This window comes from Aaosphaeria arxii (genome assembly GCF_010015735.1).
Source record: "Aaosphaeria arxii CBS 175.79 unplaced genomic scaffold BU24scaffold_1, whole genome shotgun sequence".
In the NCBI taxonomy this organism is placed as follows: Eukaryota; Fungi; Ascomycota; class Dothideomycetes; order Pleosporales; genus Aaosphaeria; species Aaosphaeria arxii.
The window spans coordinates 4692337-4716207 of NW_022983474.1; the positions used below are offsets into that span (position 1 = coordinate 4692337).

The window sequence follows — 23871 nt, forward strand, 5'->3', positions numbered from 1 at the left end:
GTTTATGACATTGCGTCATGCAAGTCTGCGCTGCCAGGTTGATAAACATATCCATTACAGGCATTCTCCATTACACCTTCAATGTCCACACACTCTCATCTCTCCTCAAGCCGTCACTTAAACGCGAGAATCGTGCCTGAAGGGCTCGTAGGCGGTACCAGTGGTACCGTGGCCGGACGCAGGCATGTTTCCAAGCTGGTGACCCTGCTGCTGGCCGCCGAGGTAAGGAGAAGCGACACGCTCGTAAGTGTATGGAGTCTTCTCGACGGAGACCTTCTTGTGGGGGGACTTTCCGGAGCAGCAGCAGACGGAGATGAGCCAGAAGAAGCCGGACGCGACCGAGAAAGCAACACCGAGCCAGACAACGGCCATCATGGATCCACCGAGTTCGGCCTTGATCTTGTAGTGGCTGAGGACGGCGGAGAAAACACCGAGCAAGCTGACGTAGATGGCAGTAACGGCGCCAGCGGCGCCAATGATGAAGACAGTCTGGACCTGTGAATGCATTAGAGTGGGCTCGCAGAAGGAGTATACGGCGGAAACTTACAGAAGAGACGATGGTGGTGGCAAGGCTACCCCAGCGGCTGAAGATGGCGAAGATACCAACAATGAATTCGGCGACAGTCAAGCAGATGGTGACGACGTAGGCAGTGAAGACCCACTTGGCAATCTTGGAGTAGACCTCGACGCCGTTCTTGAGCTCATCGTCGAAGACCTTCTGGGCGGCGGTGTCCTTGAGGTTCCAGACATCGATGGGGTTGAACCAGAAGTTGGTCTTGCGGGGAGAGCAGTGGGTGATCTTCTCGTCGCCCTTGTCATTGATCTCGCCCTCGCAGTAGTTCCAGAGTCCGACCTTGTAGAAGTCCTTGATGTCGTCGGCCTTGGCGACGCTCTGGAGAGCGTTGAGGAGGTCGTTGTTGATCTCGATGTTATCGGGGATCTTGTCTAATATCGTGTCTGGGTCTGCTGTGAAGTCTTTTGCATTGATCTAACAGTCGGGTCAGTGAGATATTCTAGTGACGAGCATCGTTGTGTGGGCTCTCCTTACCTTGATGAAGTACAGATCTCGGGGTAGTGACATGTCCTTGTTGGTCTGTCCGGAGAAGACGAGGATTGTGCAAATGAGTGACGCGATGGTCAATGCCATAGGCAAGAATATGCATGCGAATCTTCCTGCTTTACCCATGGCTGCGGTGTTGTTGTTGGGTAACTGTGTGTGTGATTGCTGTTGTTGTTGTGGTTGACCTTGTGAGGGAGCCCGAGGGAGGTGTTACGTCAGAGAGAGGTGTGGAGGAACGATCGTATGGGATGGATGTAGCGACGGAAAACGGATGTCGGAAGATCGTAAGAGGCGTGAAACCCGCGAAGTGAATGGAGGATGTTGTTGGTGATGTGGAGTAGTGAACGGTGATGGAGGAGAGGGGAAAGCAAGGCGTGGAAGGCAGGCTTTTGTACAACTTGCACGTTCGTCTGTAAGATTTGAGCTGAAAGCCTCAAGGGGGCTGAGGGAAGTTTAGTTTGCTGGGGAAGGAAGGGACGGGGGACGTGCACTAGAGGCGGGACACTCACACAGACATTGTGGCCCTGCCCTGCTCTAGCACAAGCACAACCACATCACTGCAGCTTCAATCATGCTAAGCACACTCTTCGCGTCCTTCAGCCTCCAGCCTCACGGGTTTTGACCCACTGTGGACTAGATTCGCCATCTTTGCTTACGACCGTAGGTTTTTCTTTAGCTCTGATTAACCACGGGTCCACGAATGGCGTGGATGGCGGTGCTCTACAGCAGAGCAGACCCTCAATCACCACACCACACACTACACTACTACCCACAGTACATACACTACTCGTACTCTATCAAGCCCATCTGCGGGCCTTTTCTCTCTGCCCAATCTTCCCTTCCTCTCAGCTGCAAATCCTGCCGAGTTGGCTAACTGGAAAGATGAGCCAAGCGTTTACGAGTGGGATCGGCGCATTTGATGTCAGTGTGCGTGTTCCGCACCACACGTCCATGCCCACCCGTTGGATTGAGAGCTGCTTGCCATTACTACAATGGGAAATATCCCAGCAGGCTTCGTGATGACACACAAAGAAGAGGAGGGAAACCCTCGCATCTTGTCATTTGGGAAGATACCTGTTTGGGAGTGACTGTTTGCCCATCTTTCTCACCGTGACGCTGCTGAGCGTTGGAGCAGAGTTGTCCATGACGGAATCAATCAGCACCTTCAAGCATCTGCGATGCCGTTGCCAACGGAATGACTGAGCTTTGCTGTATCTAGATCTGATTAGAGCTTTGCGACATGAACCTCCATCATACTTCGCTACTATCCGATATGCACCACGTTTTTGGGGACATGTTAGCTCCGATAAATCTCCTCATCTCGCATGAGCAAGTAGGAGCAAAACGCCCAAATAGTATACACTACTACACTACTACACGGTACAGGCAAGACTACGCAGAAGAACTGTGGCGCAACCAGTCAATCATTCTCACAAACAGTCCAGGAACAGTAAGTACATATTACAGTATAGAGTACGAAGAGTGTCTATGAGTGCTAGTGAAAACAACGGTTAACCCTTCATTTCGGTGACCAAGCAGTGAAGGCGAAACCAGCCAATGGGCCGTCAGCAACTAACCCCATCGCCAAGAATTGCGCAGTCCGACGCTTTGACCATCGCCCACCCCCTAATAATAGACCAACTGCTAAGTACAGCCTACCACTTACGACTGCGACTACGCCTACGCCTACCATACACTTACACTATAGCTGTTCACAACTACGAGGATCCCATCACCAACCCAATCCTTCCACCTTACCTGGAAGGAACCCTGGATACACTTACGGCACAATACCTGATTATTCTTTGCATCTTCAATTTTTCATCCCAAAGACAGACCAGGATTGTTCCGACACAGTTCTTCGGCCAGCGACTTTGCCGTATTCTCAGCCCGTTCGTCATCAGTCTCCGCCAGGACGTCGAGACATTGTCTTTGTTATAACTCATCTGTACTTACCGCACCACATTTTTGCATAGCAGTCTTATGAAGAATTCCGTGATGAAAACCATCGTACTGTACCATGTTCACTATTGAGTGCAATAAAAATTAAGATCCAAATTACCAGTGTTTTTGATCTTCTTCCTTATGCGCTTGGGATATCGAATTTGCAAGTAGACCACATCACATACTTTGAAATATCTCAACTTCTGTACTCAATAGAATACCATGCAAACTCTGTACTCCATAGAAGAGAAAGACAGAAGTTGAACGAATCACTGCGTAACTGCCCTACACGACTCACAAACCATATACATATAACAAACCAGCCCATCCAAACCCACCGCACCGAGAAATAAAAGCAACAACGACGAACACCTCTACAGCGTAAGACAGACAGCAGAAGAAAATATGGCACAAAACCGCATCTCAAGTCCTCTCTGATACGTACCTACATACAACCTGTCCCACCACCGCCGCCACTACCCGTAATCATCTGCCTTGTCTTGTACACTTCCGTGCCACAAACCTACCCGGGCACACACACATACACACACTGGGTACCTACATCGAACCCTAGACTCTAGCCATCCATCCACGTGGGAAAATGGTCATTACCGTACGTACGTACACAGTACACTCGTGGCGCGGGAAACACACACACGCATGCCCCAATCGGGCTGGCCAATTAGCTCGACGGAACGCCGATCCAGTCAGTCAGTGAAGACATGACTTCAGAAGACGGAGTGCATTGGATTGAATTTGTGTCTAGAGGGTCTGTACAAAGACAACGAGTACATTCGGATGGACGAACGATAATGCTAAAAGAGATTGTAGAGTTCACGGGTTGTGACAATATCGGGGTTGATGGTGAATTGAATTGAATGAAGCTACTTCGTGTATGACTATGATGTGCACAACAACTCACGACGACCTAACTCCCCCGAAGTGATCATGATTAAGTACGCGTACTTGATAGATATCCACAACCAATCACAATCCGAACGCCTCATTACCGCCGACTGCGGCCATTCTAGAAGAGAAGAAAGAGGGGGCGTTCGTACTTGAAGACTCGAAGGACGCGGAAGACGTCTCAGCGCACGGTGGTTAGTTGCTGTGTATGTACGTGTGTAGTTACCCCGCTGCTTTGATGGTGGGGGGGTGGGATATGGGAAGTCAAATTTTCGATTCTTCAATTTTTCTTTCTTTGTCTTGGGTTGAGTTGGTGGTATGTGTGGGGTTCGTGGTGAATTTGCTTGCTTGTGGTGAGGTGCATTGGGGCCTCTGCTGGGGACACGAGCATACAGGAAATTGTCACGATACTACATCACATCACGATGCGAGAACATGTTCACGAGGTCAAAGATTTTTGGAATAGTGGAACATATTGTTTTTGGTTTCTTTGTAGAAACTCCGCTTCTTGTGCGGGGTCCTATGCGCTGTCGTCGTTGTGATTCTTCTTATTCTTCTTCTCTTCGTCGTCCCGTCGGGACGCGCGTCCTCGTCACCGCCCTCCGTTTCCTCTTCCTTCTCGAGTCTCGACTCGTCTCTATTCGGCTCTGGCTCTCCTGGCACGGGCCTGATTTGAAAAAAAAAGATACTAATGCAGTAATGACATGAACAGCAGAAAATGCAAGAAAAAAAAACCTGTCTCCTCTTTGAGAACATCTTTGCTCGAAAGAGGAGAAAAATGAAGAAGAGCTCTGCAAGCGTGAAATAGCCGTTCCACGTCGTGCATAATGACCGCACACTCTTCTGACCCTAGATTTCCCTAGACTCATTCCCGTAGAAATGCTGGCTCGTGAAAGTAAAGAAACGAAAGAAGATATGACAAATGAGATGTGTAAGTCTCCGGCCCGTATGCGAGTGGTATAAACAGCGCTGCGATCCAGCGGTAACATGCGAAACAATAAAAGAGATAGAGATTCAAAGTCTCCGCCGCCCCACTGATCCGCCCGGGAGTTCAGAGCTCCCTTCGCCGCAATGCTGGTGGTATGAACAACTGTGAAAGGAAAATGTTGGCCCTGGATGGGTTCGTAGACATTATTTCTTAACCGCTTATGTCTGTAAGGATGCGCCCAAAACGCCGTCGCAAGGTATCGCCGAGGGACGCAAAGGTCCTGATGCTATGATTACAAGCGCAAATGTCGCGGGTTTGGTGAGTACCATCCGGCTCCATCGCGATGAGAATATGTGATGGGTATGAGTGCGGAGCTGCAATGATCATTGCGAGCCGAAGCTCGTCTGCCTCGAATGGTGGGGGCCGATACGTATCGGATCGACCGGAAAGAATGGACTATGAACAGAGTCGATTTGCATATGTGATGCGTTCATCGTGGGTGTTGATTACGAGGATCTTGTTGTCCTGGGGTGTTCTGGCCTCCTTCGCCGCGGGACCGGATCCATTGCGAGTTGCCGCTGGTACGGCCCTCCAATGCCTTCTGTGCATCCGGGTCGGGCCTTCGGGCAACTCGTCCGGCGACGATGTCGTCTGCGCTGAGCTTGCTCATCTCGTGGGCAATGGAAGAGATGAAGTAGCCGCAGAGTTCTTTATCCTCGCGCATGTCCTCGCCCTGGAGGCGGAACTTGTCCTGCTTGGACATGTTGGTTCGTCGCATGGCGCGAATCTCGTTCATGATGTAGAGGAGCACGGCCTCTGGCGTCCTGTTGCGTTCCAAGCCGTGCTTTGCTGGGTCGCGCACGTAGCGGCGAGTGACATCCATGGCACCGTCGACGGAAAACGCGATGCAATAGGCGAGCTTCTTCCCCCAACCTAAGAGTAGTTAGAATGTCGTTCCTAAGTAAAATAGATAGTGGTATCTACCTTTGGTGTAGAGCATGGGCTTGTCCCAGCTTTCCTCGCAGACGTCAACGTGCACCCAGCGCTTGCGGTGAACGGAGTAGACCTCCGTCCAGACGTGGTCCTCGCTGTTCCAGACCCAGCGAACTCGCGATCCGACAGCGCGACAGAGCATGCTGAAGCAGTTCGCCCATTCGCCACAGCGACCCCGTCGAGTCTGGAGGAGGACGAAGGCGTCGTTGTATCGGGGGTATCGCTCGAAGGCTCCGCACTGTTCGAGCGAGCACTTGTAGAGTTCGACCTGGTTTGCACCGCGCGCCTGCTCATCGGGAAGAGGAGCAGCCATGCCGACGCCGATGGTTGGGGAGTAGCAGCGCGCACAAGGAGGGTTGTTCACCCAGGAGAAAAACGATCGCTTGAACCATCGCATCAGAGCTCGGACGACGCAGTCTTGATATCCCCAAGCAGCCTTCTTTCCGGCACCCAGGCTTTCGGCTTCGGCCTGCAGGATCTGTGATTCTTCCTCGGCCTCGTTGTAGATCTGTTCCAATGGCACGACTCGCAGGGCTTCATCGAGCAGACCGGGATTTTCCCACCGGATGGGCATGTTGGAAAGCGAATGGAGCATGTTCTTGAATCGCATCGAGCGGGCGTCCTGCGGTGCCTGTGGTTCCAGGGGAATGTTTCGGAGTGAAGAGTAGGATGGGGGAGCATGCTGTGCAGTTGGGGGTTGAGGTGTGCCGAAGTCTCGAGGTGCTGGCGATGCTGGTCGTGATTGTACAGCGCGGGAGGTGAGTTCGTTCATTCGTCGGGTGCTGAGAACCTGTCGGAAGCGTTCTGTCATTTCGTGTGCCAGCTGGTCGGTGTCGACCGTCGCAGCGTCCGCCCGCTGCTGGCCGGCGTGCGAACGATCCATCTTGGAATTTTGTGGTCAACCGTCGCGATGGCAGTGAGTATTGTGTGAGAGTCGACGGTTCGACAGGTATTTAGAGAGGAGAGTGGTGGTGAAGGTCGTACGGAGGAAGATGGGAGGAAGCGTGCGCGGGTGTGGGCGTGCAGGTAACCGTATAGTCGATGGGTTTTGCACCTTGCACAGCCTCCGATGATGCAGCGACTGCAGGCGCAGCAGTGACAACCGAAGATGGCAACTACGGGTATGAGTGGGAGGGCGCAATGTCGAATTAGAGCGCGCAAGAATAGATGAGGATAACTCTCAGACGAGCGAGATATGGTGTTGATATCGTCGTCGTCAAGGATTTCGAGTTATTGGGGAGGAGGTGGAGGTGGAAGAGGAGTGGGAGTGTCGAGAGAGGAAGAGATTCGGTGGTGGTAGAGAGCAACGGTAGTGGCAGGAGGGCGGGGGGGAGTCAAATGGGATGGGTGGACTGGGTTGGACTGGGGGGGGGGGGTGTGTGTGTGTGTGTGGGTAAGTAAGTACCTAGTATTAGGGCGTTGGGTTGGGTGTGTGGTAGGCCTATTGCTACGTACTCCTGCTACTGCATGTGGTAGGCATACGAGTACATGCAAAGTACCTACGAGTACCAAAGTACCAAACAGCGTATGCGTTTGCGTAAGGATGTACCTACGAGTACAGAGTAATTGTATTGCGTGTGTACTCCGAAGATGATGGGGGCAAAAGAAGAGTCTGAGAGTGGCCGCGCGGACAATTGCGAGAGCATACGCAAGCATCTCCCACCTGATTGGCTCGCCTACCCTTGCTCTATCCCTAATCAGAATCCAGTACCATACAAGTACATCTCCTCCCAAAGAAACGCGTTGTCATTATTCAACTAACCAAAGTACGAGTAGATCACTCACACTCAGTCGCTTCAAGTCGCTTCAGTCACTTCAGTAGGCATGCATTCGTCAACTTAGTTACTCTACTGAATCTACGGAGTATTACTCTATTACAATATTCTTCACGCGCTCTTTGCCGAATGATCAATCCACTACGGAATATTCTATTGTACGGTTCTGCTTGGTAACCGTCTACGGGAGCCACCGTAATCTCATTCAACATCTGTAGACGCGTCTAAGCGTGTATGCGTCCCAGACTTTCCTCTCACTACTGCAATACAATTAATCAATCAATCAATGAATGATGGTGATTGCGTGTAATCTCTGAACCCTTTGCCGGCTATCGTGGGGTGTCTTTGTATGCTGGTTTCTGTCTACCCGTCCCTCCATATGTCCCCACCCCTTTTCGGAATCATGTACCCCTGCTGTCGAAGCTGCAGAGTGTTCGTCTTTGAGCGTAGGAAGTAGACTACCCCGTCGAGCTGGCGATAATCTCTTCATCTGCGCCGCGCTACCGAGGAGGGAAGCCCATCCGCCATTTGCTGTTCCAGTATTGTTCTCCTTCACTTCATGGATGCTTCCTCGTTGGCCCTTGGCCGGCAGATGCTCGTTTCTGGGTGCTCCACTTCTGTCTACCTGTCCCAGATTGCTCTTCTTACCGTGTCGCAGTGTATTGGCTTGGGACTCTGGGAGGGCATGCAATTGAATGTGGGACACCCAAAATGATTGAAGAGATCTGGCGGGAACGATACAGGCAAAAGAACTAAGACCAGGTCCGGGGTTCTCAAATATTGGTCGTTCCAAGTGGATTGATTGTGAACCTCCCCTGGTACTTAATGATACCGGTATTCGTAGTTCTACTGGTGGTTGAGCATACAATACGCAGCACGCAACATGCCAACAGCACTCGTGTACAACAGACAGCGTGAACGACGACAGGGCTTGCCTGGGCCATCCGCGTTTCAAGGTATCTTGCTGCGTACCGGTTAACCGCGAATACCCCATCCACCTCTGTCCTATACCATCCTGTGTCTTTGTGGTATACAGTTACAGCGTCCCATAGTTCAGAGGAAACAAAAAACATAATCAAATTCTACATTCGCAGTTACACGCACCGCACACCACGCGCGCTTTCTCGCTCATCAATTCAACCTCATTTAGGCCGCGTCGCCCATGGAAAGTCGTTGAAGCGGACACGCAATGGCTGTCGCAGTCTAGCCGGAAGCCGTCTAGGAGTCGTAAGCTCCACCAAGCCGGTCGGGCCAAGACCCGGACGATCGTTATACACGCCATGGTCCATGGAACAAGACGAGACCAGACCATCGCCTCTTTGACTCTGAAGTCTGTTCTGTGTATTGTGTATTGTGTACCGTTCCATACACCACGCCACGGTGGCAGATTTGTACTCATGTCGTACTGTGTATTCGTAGGTAAATGTTCGTGGTCGCACACTCACAGTAGATACCGCCATCTAGAATCCAGGGGGATGGGTACCTACGTACGTACGTGCAGCTGTCAATTTTTGCTTTTCTGTGCTGATGGCTTTGATGGCGACACTCCGACTGGAGCATTACTGAACAACCGTTACCATCCCATCATTCCGGAGTTCTGTAGGCCTGGAGTCGCAACGCAAGCCTGTCGAAATTCATGAACGTGCACGTAGACCGACATCGAGTTCGAGTCCAGCATCGGGGAAAGGCGCTGCGTCTCCTTCTCTCTCGCCTTCAGAATGCCTTACCCTTACCTTACCTACAGCAGTTAACTTACACAGCGTAGTTAGTTACTTGAAGAGCCGGGGGTTCGTAACACGCGACGATCTGTGCCTGTGGCGCTCCCTCGTACAAGTCCAAAGTAGCCCCGTACTACAGACCACGGCCCACGGCCACGCAGCGCTTACCCATTGAGACCCCGTGCACCCAAGTATCCTCCCCTCTGATTGGTCCATCATTCAACCACATGCCCACTGATTATCGTCAATCAACTCCTCGATGTGAAACAATTCAACATTCGAACCCCTCCCCATCATCGACAACGAACAACCCGTAAAAAGCTATGATCTCTCACCTGAATCCAATTAGGTATGCAATTCGAAAGGCAAAGGAGTAAGGAAAAGTGAACAAGTGCATAAGCACCGCCCCTCCTCGTCCGCACGCCGTTGATCATCGTTTCTCCTTCCACTCTCTTTCTTACTTCCCGCGCCACCATCGCTCACCACCTTACACCACCACATCCACCACCGACCATCCATCCATCGATTGCGCAACGTAAGATCCGAACTTCGCCTTCGCCCTTCCATCTCCGCAAAAAATCCCTTTCAATGCGTGCGTACCTAGGTAGAACAACGCAACCCGCCCTGTTTGGTCCCTCTCTTCAAATCCGCCCCGTTCCGCTTGCGGACTCCCGACCACGTTGAAATCGTCGTAATCCCAACAACCAAAGTATCTTCGCGAGCTCTACCATCCCATACCATCCTCCCAGGCAGTGAACAATCGGTCTGACGACTCGTTCCGATGCCCAAAAACCTTACCACCAGTCCAGTACCGATAGCCCCGACCCGTCGATGAAGAGCCTAGGCTAGGCTAAGCTTATGCCAACCCTCCCGCCCTCAACTGTATCTTGCATTTCCATATGTACGGAGTACTCGTACCATGGAGCAAGCGTACTTGTATCTACGAGTCCACCTTACGCAAGCACGCTTGTTCTCCATCCTGCTGCTTTGTTCCGAGATGAGATACGCTGTATTCCGACTATATCCGAGATTGGATCGAGCTTCTTCCTTTGCCTCTCTCGTCGTCAACGTCGTCAACGTCGTCAACGTCTTCGTCGTCGATCCTATTGATCCCACGTGCTGATGAAAAAAAAAAACCAACGTACATACATACATACGTATGCAACATACGCATACACCACCACCACTCTACCTTACTATTCACTCTCATTACTAACACAGCCAGGATCTCCATTCATACTCACTCCCATTCGGCCAATCATGCACCAATCAAGTTCCAAAACATCCACCACTTCTCCAGATCTTCGCGATGCCTCTCATAAAGCGTAAGCACGTAAACGTGATTGTCGGAATTTCATGTCGGCTTTTTTGCAGTTGAGTGATGCGTGCGGAGTATTGATGCCTGACTTGCTTGCCTGGGGTTTGTGAATACGTAAGGTGCATACGTGGACAGGCGTGGAGCATATCAACGGATGTATTTGCGTGCCATGTGACTGACTACTATCATCCACTATCAAGCATATGAAGCGGTGAAGATGGGCCGAGTCGCCGTTTAGTAATGTCACATATCAACGCAAGAGCATCCATCAAAGTGTTGAAACGAGTGTGGACAGAGCCATCTTGATAGGTACAGATAGACAAAGTTCGAACCAATACAATAAGGTTTTCTCCGAAACGCTTTTTCAATATCGATGAATGGGAACTCGCATTTTCTTCTACTCGGGTGAAAACGACAACAAACGCTTAAGACGGCGCCATGATTATGCCTCTTTCTTGCTTGATATCTACCACCTCTACATACATACATGGATATACATGAACAATCCCACACCCCAACCCAACCTTTTTTCTCTTTCTAGATGTCTATCTCTCTTCTCATTCCAAAGCACCCGTGAATCGAGGCGGGAGATCCAGATCCCACGACGGCCTCTCCACGATGACGACCTCGAGGGGATTGGCGCGAGTGGACGAAGCACCGGAGGACATCGGGACGATGCCGAGCATGGGTCTGTACTTGAACGTGTGCCACCATGGCTCTGATGCCGCTCTGCTCTTGTTGTTGCCACTGTCGTCGACGAGGACGAGTTCCTGCGACGTCGCCTCGTCGGTCTGATTCTGCTGCTGCCTCCTCAGCGTGACGAGGTCATCTTGTGCGTCTTCCGCCGCCTCGTCATCTGACCTCGCGGCGGCCGTGGTCGAACGCGTGTGCAGGACGTCGGTCCAGTTGTCGCCTCCCTGGTCGGCCTGCCCGCCGTTGATGAACCTGCGCACCTTGGATATCGAGGCCTCGCGCTCGGGCACCGCGTCGCCGGCTCCGCTGCTGTTCTTCTTGCGGAAGGGCTCGTCTGCTCCCCCCTCGCGCTTTCGCTTCTTCGTTGATGTGCTGGCTTCGTCCGACTCTAGTTGCTGTTGTTGCTGCTGCTTGTCGAATGGGAAGTCTCGAGACAGATCGAACATGAACAGCCATTTCTCGCCGTAGATCCAGATCCGGCGGTTCTCGTCCGTCACGTCCCACAGGCAGCCCTTCGCGGGGTCGTCTGTCGTCGAGCGGAATTGGCTCGGATAGCTCGACAATGGGTTTCTCCTTGACCAATCCGACAGTCGGCCCGCCAGGACTTCGAAATCGTACAGCTGGTGCTTGGCAGACACCACGAGAAGGTGCTGTTCCGTGCTAGGGATGACGCGAGAGTGCGGGTGAGGGTTGTGTCGGGTGGGGTGTACTGCAGGATTGCCGTTGGGCTCTGGGCCGTTGCCTTCTTGGGCGGGTTGGAAGGAGAGCAGGAGGGGCATGGCATCGAGTCGGGGGATTGCGTGTCCTGACGGGTTGCGAATCCACCTCTGGCCAAACATCGTCACTTGCTCCGTTTCGACCTCATCATCCTCGTCTGACTCATCGTCACCTGCTGAAGATTTCGACGCTCGGTCGATGTCGACTTCGGGAGCGGTCGAGTCTTCAAAGCCTTCAATGACCCATGTGTCGATGTACCCGGCCAGATCTGCAACAGCAAGGATGTTGCCATCGCTGGAGAACTCGACTTGAGTTATTGTGCGGTCGTAAGAGCCCCATGTGCCATTAAGGGCGTTTTGCTGCAAGTCGCTTCGTGGCAGGCGGGCTAGGTGCAGTAGTTGGTCGAGGACGCGCGGACACTCCTCCTCCGTGGCGTCCACGATGCGGGCTACTCTTACGTCGTTGGAGATAGTGATGATGGCGAGCCATTTTCCATCAGCGGTGAACTGCACTCGCCTTCCGCCAATTGTAAACGGGACCTCCAGCTTCTTGATTCGCAGTGACGGCCCAGCTCCCGGGCTTATTGGCGTGAGCTGGAAAATCTTGACTTCGCTCGACGTAGCTACCGCTAGAAGTGATCCATTCTCTGTGATAGACACCGACGTGATGTTTTCGTCTCCTTGAAGAGCCAGGCGTGCCACGACCTTTGGCCTTTCTGATGTCTCTGACTGCGACTTGACCCTCCAAATGCGGATCTCACTATTCCACCAACTGACCATGAGGCGTGATGCTGGGGCACTGACAAGCGCGGGAGTTCGTGGTAGAGATGGCAGCGCTCGACTGAGCTCCTTGCCAAATTGGCGCAGGGGGAGTACGACTGGCTGTGTATCGATTCCTAGAAGACGTTAGTACCACGATAAACGAATTGTAGCATGGTGAATTACCTCCAGACACGACGACGCTTATATTGTTGCCTTCATAAGTTGCCATCGCCTTGACATCATGATCGTGATATCTCTTGTGGGACACCTTCCGCCAGTTCTCCGCACGTTGGGACTTCTTCTTTGCGGCGCATGAGTAGAAGCAGGTTCGGCGGTCCATGCCACCACTGAGAATCATGCTGCCATCTTGCGAAACAGCAAGATCCAAAACATCGGCCTCGTGGCCCGCTATCCGTTGCAATTGACTGTAGTTCTTGCCACTGAATATGCGGATCTCGCCCGTAGAGTCACCCGAAACAAAATCGCCGTTAGGAAGGCACTTGACCTTCCAAACCAGAATCTCTTTCGGGCCGCCCAAAGGACCACTTCCAAACGAGATGTTCCTCAGCACGTTGCCATTCCTCGTATCGAAAACCCTGACGGCACTGTCCGCGAATCCCGCTAGGACAGTGTTGCGGTCCTTGTATGCGACGCTCAAAACACGAGCCTTCTTCTTCGAGGATCGCGAGAGGAATCGCTGAAACCTCAAGTCGTTGTCCGCAGTCGAGAGGAGAACCAGCGTGCCGTCCGCGCAGCCCGCTACCAGATCCTGTCGGTCATCCTCGCCGGCTCGAAGCTCTTTCCGCGCGGCACCATTGATCTTTGGCTGCGCTGCGAAACACCACACCTCGCTGTGGCTACCGTCCGAATGCCTGGCGGGCAGACCCGTCGAGAGGTCCCACTCGGTAATGCTACTCGAGTATCCAATACTGAAAAGTCGCAGCCTCCCGGGGATCACCTCGCCATTTCCGTCCTTCTCGTCTCGGTCTTGTGTCCACACCAATCCCTCCACACTTCGATCCTTGCCGCCGTAAAACACTCGCTCCTGCAGCCAACTGCCGCTGGTGGGATTCCAGATCTCAATGTTTCCATTCGCGCGTCCCACTGCGAGTCTGAGGGTCGAGGGGTCCTTGGTCTCGTCGTCCGGCGTGGCATGCGAGAATGCAAGCGCATTGATTGCGGAAGGCGGGTAAGGAACGAATCGAGCACGATGTATATCCATGGTCGCAACCAAACAAAAGAACTCAAATCAAGAAAAGGAGAGGAGGAAAGATAGCCTGTCCCCCTGCGCGCGCAGATTCTTCTGCGAAATATAACGAATGGCGAACAGAAATCTCCCCGTTACTATGGGGTTATCATACACGAAGAAACTTGCGTCCCAGCAATGAGGTTTCTTTTCGAAAAAAATGTCGGCGCTTTGCAAACGCCGACCGCCCCAGAGAAAATGCCAAGAGCACGGAACAACTATGATGCGATCCGAAGAACGACTCCACGACTTGTACCACCACCAGATCTCGACGAATTGTCTCAAATCCAGATTCACGTCACCTCCCTGAGTCATTTGGGATACAAAGATGCGAGACACTGGGGAAAGGTTTGATCTAGACATGTTCCAGGCTACATTGAGTTCCATACACGTCAATTGTCGAATCCTCAAGGGGGAGGGAGGAGATGTCAGATTCCGTGTGAATCGCGCATGGAATGCTTGCTATCGTCAAGTGTCTAGAAATATGCCTCTTGATCGGGGAGTTAGTGGTTGTAGATGCTGTGCGGGGATGATTTCAGTGGTCATGATGTAGTTGAATAGGAAGGAGGGGTTGGATCAGGCTGATCATGGCTTTGTGCAAGCATGCAAGCGAGGTGAATCTTTGGACATGCTAACATCCCTATCAAGTGAGATATGCGATGATGCGGCGACATTAGGCTCACTTCGAGGGACTCATGAAAAGGCATTCAATTTTGCTACATGCAGCAGCGGTTGAAGTTGGGCTACCATCGTGCTTACCTCAATTACCTGTGTTGTTTGGAAACGGAAGTCACGTCCCCCTCCAAGCTCTATGAGCACATGCCTACCACTGATGCTCTGTTCTACTCTCGATTTGACGGGCCTTACCCCGGGGGAATTCTACAAATAGCTTTACCCATGAATTCGCGCAACTCCACCGGTTGGACGATGTCTAGGCCCAAGATGGTGTTCGAGGGAGCGATCGAGACGAGCACAATTCAGTAAATGCCTACAGATCTTACCTGGCAAAGCCATCGGGCAACAGATTGTGGTTGTCCAGGCAGTAAGTGCCAATGGAACCACCAGGCGATACAAGCCCATCAAGCAGCAGGCAAGGGCTACAGCATGAGTTCTGTTGAGAAGGCTGGTATGACGCTTCATGGAGTACGAGCCGTTTTGGCCATCTCGAATCCTGATCAAAATATACGGTGTGGGCCCATGAAACATTCATTTCGGCAGGCCGCAGGAAAGAAATTTTTCGAGGCCGAAGCAAACGGAGATAGATCGTAGTCTGTGGGACGTGATCACCGACCACACGACCGCGTTCGACGCTGTAGTAGTTCGTAGTTATGACGATGAAGCGGGCTGGCGGAAGAAGGCTGGACGGACGCGGGACGGGGTTGTCAGCAAAGATTCAACGATGATAACTCGCCGGCGCTGTATGTCAGTCATCGTGAACTTCCCTGACAACGCGTCCGTGGGTTTCCTATACTGTGGGTACAAACGCGCGCACCGGCCCGCATAGTTCCACAGTTTGCAAAGAGAGGGTGAAAAATTCCTCCGGTTGCATACCATCTCCCAGGAAACGGGCAACGGCGCTGAAGAAATAATTTTCTTCTTCTCTTCTGTCTTCCCTTTGCAACGAGACGTCGGAGAGATGCACCGGCACTAATGCACGAAGGGGTTTTTTGGGTTGCCGTCAGGAGTGGAGTATTACAGCATCTTTTGTTAGTGGGGGTCTGCTTCAAAGGGAGATGCGATCATGACAATATTGTAGGCGATTTGCCTGCTTCACCGGCTGTGTGCATCGCTGTGACGAGGTAACGCTGCGGGCCGTAAGCGACAGGAAGGGTGGAAGTGGAAATGGAAGTGGCCAGACGCTGTTCCCGTTCAACAGATGCACTGGAGGGAGCACAGCGGTACAGATCGCCGGTGTAAGCTGCACATGTCAATATGCTGTGCGAAGTCAACCTGAGCAGTGTTGCAATTACTTGCGTAAACGTCCCTCAATTATGCTTCGCAAATGTCCCAGCTGATACGAAGGTCAATCACAGGAAGTAAGGGCATGCAGCTTCCGGACCCACCGCAGCACATGAGTAGTGATCCTTTGCGTTGGAACCCAACCCGGCGCTGGCACAAGAATAGTCTGATCGCGCGTGGCGGAGAAGCGAAGAAAAGAAACGACACAGCATCAATAATAGGGTTGAGTTGGAGGAGAATAGCGACGCGTTCGCGACGTGAGAGCGTGGCATGTTATAGCATCAGCACTACTGACACACGACTTTAATGGGGAATATGCTGTAAATAATTAGTGGCTGGGTACGAAGAGCCGGTCGTCGGTTCTTACGGCGTAGCCCCGTACGCTAGTGGCCCCTCATAAGGTGCAGCGGTATTAGTGATGAGTCGATGAATCGATGATAGACAAGTTCGTTTGGTAAACAGGGAATTGGCATGCAGGAGTTGATAGATTGAGGCTGCGACATACGCGAAGGCGTGAAAGAGGAGAGATCCTGGGTGGCGCTAGAAGCTCGCCAACGCAACCAGGTAGCCAGCCAGCCGCATTTCCTTGGACGGGGAGATGCTCGCGACCAGTAGACGAGTAGTAATCACCGATGGACGAATCGCAATAACCTGCGCCCCCCGTCCTCACCGAGATTTGCGGCAGCTGTCCACCTTCTGCTTCCGCTCAAGATTGGTTATTGTTCGAAAAGAAAATAAGTAGGCAATCGGCGCGCGCGACTTCAGATGCCACTGCCCGCTCATTGTTGCGTAAGGTTGGCGGATGGCGATGCAGTAGTTGGCAGCTGAGGCCAATGCTGAGCCCCTCTCATACGTTGGATATGCATGAAGATCAAAAAGGCCACGGCATCTAGCATTCCACCAAAGACTGCGTCATGTCCTCCGTACTTTGTCCAAGAGTCAAAGAGTCAAGACTGAGACCTTGGTAGGACAGTCTCGGCTTGCAGACTGACCACGGTACGAGTTAGGAAATCTGTGACAAGTGAAATCAAGCCAGGCCAGTTCAATATGCCTAAGAAAGGCGGCTGGCCGCTGTACCAGAGAAACACCTGTTGCAGCGACCTGTCACGGTATGTACGATGCGGTGCTGCGCGGAGATGATCCCTCCTTCAATTCAACACCCTAAGGAGAAGCATTGGTATTGTCCTCTGCATGCGAACCAGGTCTCAAAATAGGCTTTCCGCGCCTGAATGGTTTTGACGCCAGCCCCGCAAATGGAGAGAGCTTTCCAGCAAGGGCACGGTGAATTGATTTCTGGAAAATACGACGGGGCGACCCCAAACCGACGGAGGTCGCCACGCGATCCCAGGCCATACAGCCATTTCGAGATTTCGAAATTGGAATAGGGACGCGTTTTGTGGAGGCTAGTCAAGATTGCGTGGGACCACCGGTCGGCCACAATCGTCGATATTGAAATCATAGTGTGTCTGAGCGTGCAGGTAAGGCAGGACAGGAGGTAGAAGGATGGAAAAGCAATTAGCCATTCCATGGGAACCAACATTGAATTGATACTGCCTCCCAAGTGGTGGAGGATCGATGAGTAGAAGATGGTATGGAGTGATACAATATGTTTGAATCGGGCGGTTTGATTTGCGAGAAAGAATCCATGGTGTTCTGCAAGGGCGTCGCTCTGTATTACTCCGGTCGAGCAAATCTGGTAACGATGTAGCGTGATGGGCCCAAGCACAATGCAATCAGTCTCCTGTACGGAGTAGAGCACCATGCAGCGTGAACGTGAGTTTTGACCCATCGACCGTGGAACTGTGCCAGAGTGCGACAAAGCAAAAACGAAGTGGCTGCAAGGAGAGCCAACGACACCCACAACGGACGGCCACAATGAACAATGCATCCAGGCCAAGGGGAATGACATTGGAACATGCGACTCTACTCGTGCCTACGGCCTTGCGAATACCTTTTGGAATGAATGGTGTATCTAGTGAGCGTTTTGGACATCTTAGCCCGGGCAGCTAAAAGGAGAGCAACGGTTATACTGTTTAGTAGAGGACCGCACGCGTCTACCAACCAGTTACGGTCAATTTCGCACCATGACGATATTCAGGAGCGTGTTTGCTCCCTATTACGAGCAGCTTGGCGCGGGAAGGTCATGCCAGGGGGAACCCGAGCAATAGCTGCACACAGAATTGGAGGGGGACTGGGGGCGAGGAGAGCCGGAGCAGTGGCGGACAATGCCCTGATGGATGGCAGAATAAAGGAAAAAGAGAAAGTATGGATGGATTAGTTTGGTATAGACGAGTTGACGAGTTGGATAGATGATTGGGTTCAAAATGGATGGCTTGATGGCTCGATAGCTGGATAGGCAGGGCGGGCTGGGTGATCAGAATGAGCAGAATGGGCTGGATGAATCGGCTTGGCATCTGCTCGAAAGCAAGATTGTTTCCTGTTGAAAGGGTGACAATAATGAAAATCATAGGTTGGTAACATATGTCGGCCCTTGTGTAGCTGCAGAGTGCATTGCATGTGTTGGCTTCAGGCTGACCGGAGCTGATGGATTGATTCGCGCTGGCGACATGGAAGGACACGGCCGCTAAGCTTCTTTTTTTGCCCACCCCCCAACCAAACCCATGTCATGGCAGCCATGCCATGGCGGGTTCAACCACCCTACAGGCTACTGTACCTGCTGTGTCCTCACCACTACTGTCCCATATGGCGTACAGAGGAGGAGAGCGAGCATCTTCCTGAATATCATGGATTCCACAATCATCCCGCGAGGAGGACCATTTGTGCGAGCATGTTTGTGGAAGGGTGCGCCAGGGCGGGATGTTGGGCGGCTTCATGATGGGCACGGCAGCCGCAGTGACGATACAACGACAGACAAACGGGAGGACGCAGTGGGGGTCGTTGTAGTTGTAGTTGAGGTTGGTGTTGTGTTGTGTTGTGCTGCGCTGTAGCCACTCTTAGTTGCAACGAACGGTACGATTTGGGATCTTGCCCAGGAGTGGAGAAATGATTATGATGACGTTTTGAACGATGGAATTGGGAAACGATCTCATCGGATTTCTTCGGCGGTGGTTGTAGAGGTGATGGCCGCAGTTGCGGTACATAGTCTGTTACTGAGCAATGGTACTCGATAGATTCAGCCATATCGTACCATTTGCCGTACATTTCAGTGCAGTAGACCAACCCATTGGAACAATTAACTACATATTCAGATCGTTAGAGTGTAGACTACCTAGAAGTGTCAGTAGTGTTAGAGTCGGATAGGTAATCGGTCGATTGGTTGGTTGCGTTAATACATGTTAGTTGGATAGCCGGATTAGTTACCTACTGGTAGGTACCTAGTGGAGCGGTAGTGGGTTTAGGTTTGGTTTTGCAACGCGTATGAGCGTGTATCTGGCGTGTTGAAAGGCAATCTGAAAAGCAATGATGAGACGCAGTTAAGCAGGTACGAGTACGGGTAGTGTGTGTCTGTGTGTCTGCGTAGAGTGACCTGTAGTCTATACTCTATAGACGGCATACCTAGGATCAGATGAAGCCGGCCAAAGGAGGAGGCTTCGATTGGCTAGGATGATCCTTCGCCAGTCCTTCGCCTGTTTGCTTTGCCTGTACAATAGGCGGTCGCCTGTCCGCCCGCCCGTGAAATGACCAGGAATAGAGACTGGGAATACCTGCTAGGGAAGACCTGGCAGCTTGGATGGTGTTGTTGCACCACTCACCATTCACCACTCACTGGGCAGATTGGAGGTGAAGGTGAAGAGAGAGGAGGCCTTCACCACCCCTGCCCCTGTTCACCTTCCCTTCCCTTCCCTTCCCTTCCCTCAATTGTGGATGTCCTCTCTCTTTGCTTTGCGCGCTCAGATGCACCCATCCCGTCCTAGGTTAGATTCATGCCCCCCATCAATCCTGGCTTGTAACTCCTCTTTTCCTCTGCGTTTGCTTGCTTCTTGCAGTGTGTAGTAGCGTGTAGGTATGTGCGTGTGGGTGTGTACGGAGTACTGCGTATGTACCTAGGCGTGGGAAGGAGGCGTGGTGTAGCAAGCCCTAAACTCCATCCGAGAGCTGCTGGCCCGTCGTTTCCCAAATCTCAGCCTTGGCTCGTCTGAACATCTACACTCTCTCTTCATCTCCTCTCCTCTCCTTCTCTCTCACTCATCCCCTCTCTTCTCTCTATCACTCCCTCTCTCTCTCTCTCTCTCTCTCCTCCATCCGATACCTCACATCTCGGTCGGAGCATTGAGTCCTGGTTCTGATGAGTGCTGTCTTGTTCTTCGGCGCCGTCTCTTCCATATAACTCACCACCTGCTCCTCGGTCTCCTCCAAACCGACCGTCCCTCCTCGAATAGGACCTCGAAGCGTACCACAGCCTTGTGCATAGTACCTTCTGTCTCCTTTCGCTCTCATCCTCCCCTTCGTCTTCACCTTCGTCTTCACCGTCGAATAAAGCTTCGTCCTACGTTGCTCATCCTCGCTCCTCCATCTTCTCTCGAGTCGACGATACTTCCGTCAACCGCAATCTAGGCTCTCTCCCAGCCCCTCGGCCTCGAACCTGCACCCATCCGACCGACAAGCTCAGTGTGTGCCAGTCATTCAAACGGTTTCTGAATACCTGTGGTATGTCATGTTTTTTGCTTAGTTGTTATCGCTTTCTTCCAAGATCCGCACACATTCACCAAAGATCCCTTTACCCCTTGTCCCTTCGTGATCCTACAGAAATGGCCCCTCCTACGACCTGGATTACCTGGACCTTGGTCTAAATGCGGGCCACATCCGTCTTGAGCCTTGACTTCCAACTCGTCCGACCCATGTCGGGTGAGACGAAAGCGAATTCAACAACATGGGTGTGTTTGGGTGGGTGGTGAACACTGCCCACACACATGGTTCCGAAATCTGGATGTTAAGGGACGAAGAGACATGCACAGAGATGATGTGTGTGCTGCGACGCGAATTTGTCCAGGGCGGCAGAATGCCGAGCGAGGCATCGGATTGCAGACTTATCTCATTGAGACGTGTCTCGCCAATTCCACACCGACTACTCGATTGAATGACGGCCCTTCACCTGCACCACAAAGCTACACCACCGAGCGACACCAGCTGTTTGCCCGAATCAGCAGTCCACCTATCACGCCTATTACTGTCTCTATCTATTCAAGAGCAATTGTTCTCAGCTTCACTGGTTCGATTCATATTCTCACCTCTGCACACCGTCTCTGCTTCCGCTCTATACCACAGCATCCCCTGGAAGGCATACCTCTGTACCTGGACTCGGCGTCTATCGCGGCAGCTTCCTTCAGAAGGACCTCTTCTTCTGGTCTACCTGTCTCGGTGCCCTACTTGCCCTCCACATTTCTTGCATCAAAAACCAATTTCCGAGGCGATCAGACGACGCAACCCATTCCAACACCAGGCGTGCTCAACCACGCTACCACATTCCCATCTAGACCCTCGTTCTCCATGGTCTCCCAAAATCTACATTCTCGCCTTTCACCCGCTTATTGCCATTCTTGCTGGCGAAGTTTCGCTAATCTTACGTTGCCACACAGTCAACAGTCGCTACACCAATAGCACGACCGTCATACCCCTGCCGTGTCTATTTCACCTTCACAACCCCGCAGGACCTCCGCAAGGTACATCGATCCAGCATTGAAAACCAACGAATCGCGACTCACATCCCTGTGTAGACTCGCGATTGCCAGATCTGGAATATCTGCATTCCCAAGCTGTTCTTGGCGGTCCACTCGCTTCCTCACCCAACCGGCGGACTCGTTAACTCGTGCTTCTGCCCTCGAGCTCTCCCTTCGCAGTGCTCGCCAATTAGGACAATACCAACAGCAGTCCATTCCAGATCAGTTCCTGTATGCAACTAGCGCAGGGATCGATCCTTTCGACCTTTATACTTTCTTCTCTTATTGCGCCTTCCACTGTTCGCTCTTTCAAGTAATATTTTAATTCTCTCAAGGTACGAACTCCTCTCCACATTCACTTGACTCGCTCGGGGACAAGTAGCAGCTGCTGACCGGCCTGCAATATAGGCTCTGTTCACGTAGATTTCCCGCCTCTTCGTGGGATATTCACCAACACAGTGACCCTCTTTCACAAAATCACCTCCAACTAATTACAGTCCTTCGACACACTTGCCTACCCGGCTTACGCTCTCTAATCATCTCGGCTTCTTTATCAAGCCTTCCACTCACTTTCATCAAGAAAATCCACGTCCACTCTCAGTTTTAGTCTATATCCCGGAGAATTAGCATCCACTCTTTCGATCACCTCTAAACCAATCTTCGTCGTCAAAATGGCTTACCCAACTGGCCCGTCTAACCTGCCTACCGGCCTGCCTCGCTATAACCAATGTGACAGCTTCTTCGTGGAGTCAAACGAGGACGGCATCTATGCCATGCGCGCTGAGGCCCGTGAGCGCGAACGGGCGGTAGCAAGGATGCAACAGCGTGCTCTCGCGGAAGATCTCTCCAGAGCGACCGCCGAAGAGTATCAAGAGGACATCATGGAGCACATGGAAAACATGGAGGTAAGAGATTGCTGTTTCATGCGAGGATGGCAATCACTCGAGCTAAACAATTGTTAGTCGCAAACTCTGCCCGACGTCAACTCGATCGACATCCAGTCAGAGATCCAATGGTTCATGCGCCCTTACCTGCTTGACTTCCTTATTGAGGCCCATGCCGCTTTTCAATTGCTCCCAGAGACCCTCTTCCTTGCGGTGAACTTGCTCGATCGTTACTGTTCGCGACGTGTCGTCTACAAGCGTCACTACCAGCTCGTCGGCTGCGCTGCTCTCCTCATTGCTGCCAAGTATGGCGACAAGAAGGATCGTGTCCCCACCGTGCGAGAACTCAAGTCCATGTGCTGCTCACTTTATGACGATGAGATGTTTACCCAGATGGAGTGGCACGTACTCCAGACTCTCAACTGGATGATCGGACACCCCACCGTCGATAGCTTCCTCCAGCTTGCACTTTCCGAGGTCGCCTACGACCCCGAGGTTGAGAACATGACTCTGTACATTGCCGAGATCGCTCTCTTCCACAAGGAGTTCGTTTCCACCAAACCTTCCGTCTTGGCTCGTTCCGCTCTTGCCCTCGCAAGGTGCATCTTGTCCAGGAATCAAGCAAAGCCAATTGAGTGGGCTGGAGCATATGACCCGCAGACGGTCATGAGCCTCTCTAACCACTTGTACCAACCATCCCAGGTGCTTGCGCGCAAGTATGCCTCTGCCCACCTGTCGAGTGTATCTACCATCGTCGATGACTTCCTTCAACGTCAAGCACAGATTGCCAGCCGAGTCGCTGCCCCACCTACTCCCCCCGTGACAGGTGCCGTCAACGACTACAAGCCTGCATACCTCGGTCCTCAGACTCCTCAGAAGAACCAATACGGCACTGTCGTCCACCATGGTTGCATCACACCACCCATCACGCCTGACAATGTGCAATTTGGACAAGGACATCCAGCCAGACCTCAAGACAATCACGTGTACCCCACCACGCCGACCCCTGATCACCCTGCAGTCATGATCCAACCTCAGTACTACCACAATGGCTACCTTCAACCGCAGCATGAACAGTAGCTGCGGCATCGGTAAGATGCAGTAGGGTCCTATCAGCACCAACCAATCCTCCCGGCTTCAAAGGCCGCTTCCGCCTCCCAACGCCCCAACTCTCTCTTCCTTTTCGTTGTATCAAAAATCTCCGTGTATGAGCATCACTGCGAGGTCCAGGCATTTCGAGCGTTCCTGTTTATGTGCCTACAATATCAAGAGTTTCTTTTCTGTTTCTAATTTTCCTTTGTCATGCCTGCAGAACCTCCACTTCGTGATGGTTTGCTGTCTTGCCCATACG

General features: G+C 52.2%; 6 protein-coding genes across 6 annotated transcripts; 2 read left to right on the forward strand and 4 right to left on the reverse strand.

Moving 5' to 3' along the window:
* Positions 1 to 117: 117 nt before the first annotated feature.
* Positions 118 to 1186, reverse strand: BU24DRAFT_404981 (integral membrane protein-like protein; the record flags this gene model as incomplete). The annotated part of the gene is made up of 3 exons (XM_033525675.1): positions 118 to 495; positions 548 to 988; positions 1049 to 1186. The coding sequence occupies 3 exons, from the start codon at positions 1184 to 1186 to the stop codon at positions 118 to 120; spliced, it is 957 nt and encodes a 318-aa protein (XP_033390407.1).
* A 3927-nt stretch (positions 1187 to 5113) lies between these two features.
* On the reverse strand, positions 5114 to 6887 carry BU24DRAFT_36851 (uncharacterized protein). The gene is made up of 2 exons (XM_033524373.1): positions 5823 to 6887; positions 5114 to 5771 (listed from the first exon to the last, which is right to left on the reverse strand). Exons 1-2 carry the CDS (start codon positions 6712 to 6714, stop codon positions 5329 to 5331), a joined length of 1335 nt encoding a protein of 444 aa, XP_033390408.1. The 5' UTR covers positions 6715 to 6887; the 3' UTR covers positions 5114 to 5328.
* Positions 6888 to 7600: 713 nt separating this feature from the next.
* Positions 7601 to 8720, reverse strand: BU24DRAFT_417715 (uncharacterized protein). Its single transcript, XM_033526792.1, has one exon. It carries the CDS (start codon positions 8598 to 8600, stop codon positions 7890 to 7892), a length of 711 nt encoding a protein of 236 aa, XP_033390409.1. The 5' UTR covers positions 8601 to 8720; the 3' UTR covers positions 7601 to 7889.
* A 2275-nt stretch (positions 8721 to 10995) lies between these two features.
* On the reverse strand, positions 10996 to 14189 carry BU24DRAFT_363101 (small nucleolar ribonucleo protein-like protein complex subunit). Its single transcript, XM_033524199.1, has 2 exons — positions 12997 to 14189; positions 10996 to 12947 (listed from the first exon to the last, which is right to left on the reverse strand). The coding sequence occupies exons 1-2, from the start codon at positions 14033 to 14035 to the stop codon at positions 11200 to 11202; spliced, it is 2787 nt and encodes a 928-aa protein (XP_033390410.1). The 5' UTR covers positions 14036 to 14189; the 3' UTR covers positions 10996 to 11199.
* A 6345-nt stretch (positions 14190 to 20534) lies between these two features.
* BU24DRAFT_417725 (uncharacterized protein) lies at positions 20535 to 21654 on the forward strand. The gene has a single exon (XM_033526793.1). The coding sequence runs from the start codon at positions 20927 to 20929 to the stop codon at positions 21575 to 21577; it is 651 nt and encodes a 216-aa protein (XP_033390411.1). The 5' UTR covers positions 20535 to 20926; the 3' UTR covers positions 21578 to 21654.
* Positions 21655 to 22307: 653 nt separating this feature from the next.
* BU24DRAFT_337529 (G1/S-specific cyclin CLN2) lies at positions 22308 to 23600 on the forward strand (the record flags this gene model as incomplete). The annotated part of the gene is made up of 2 exons (XM_033523091.1): positions 22308 to 22541; positions 22599 to 23600. The coding sequence occupies 2 exons, from the start codon at positions 22308 to 22310 to the stop codon at positions 23598 to 23600; spliced, it is 1236 nt and encodes a 411-aa protein (XP_033390412.1).
* Positions 23601 to 23871: the final 271 nt, after the last annotated feature.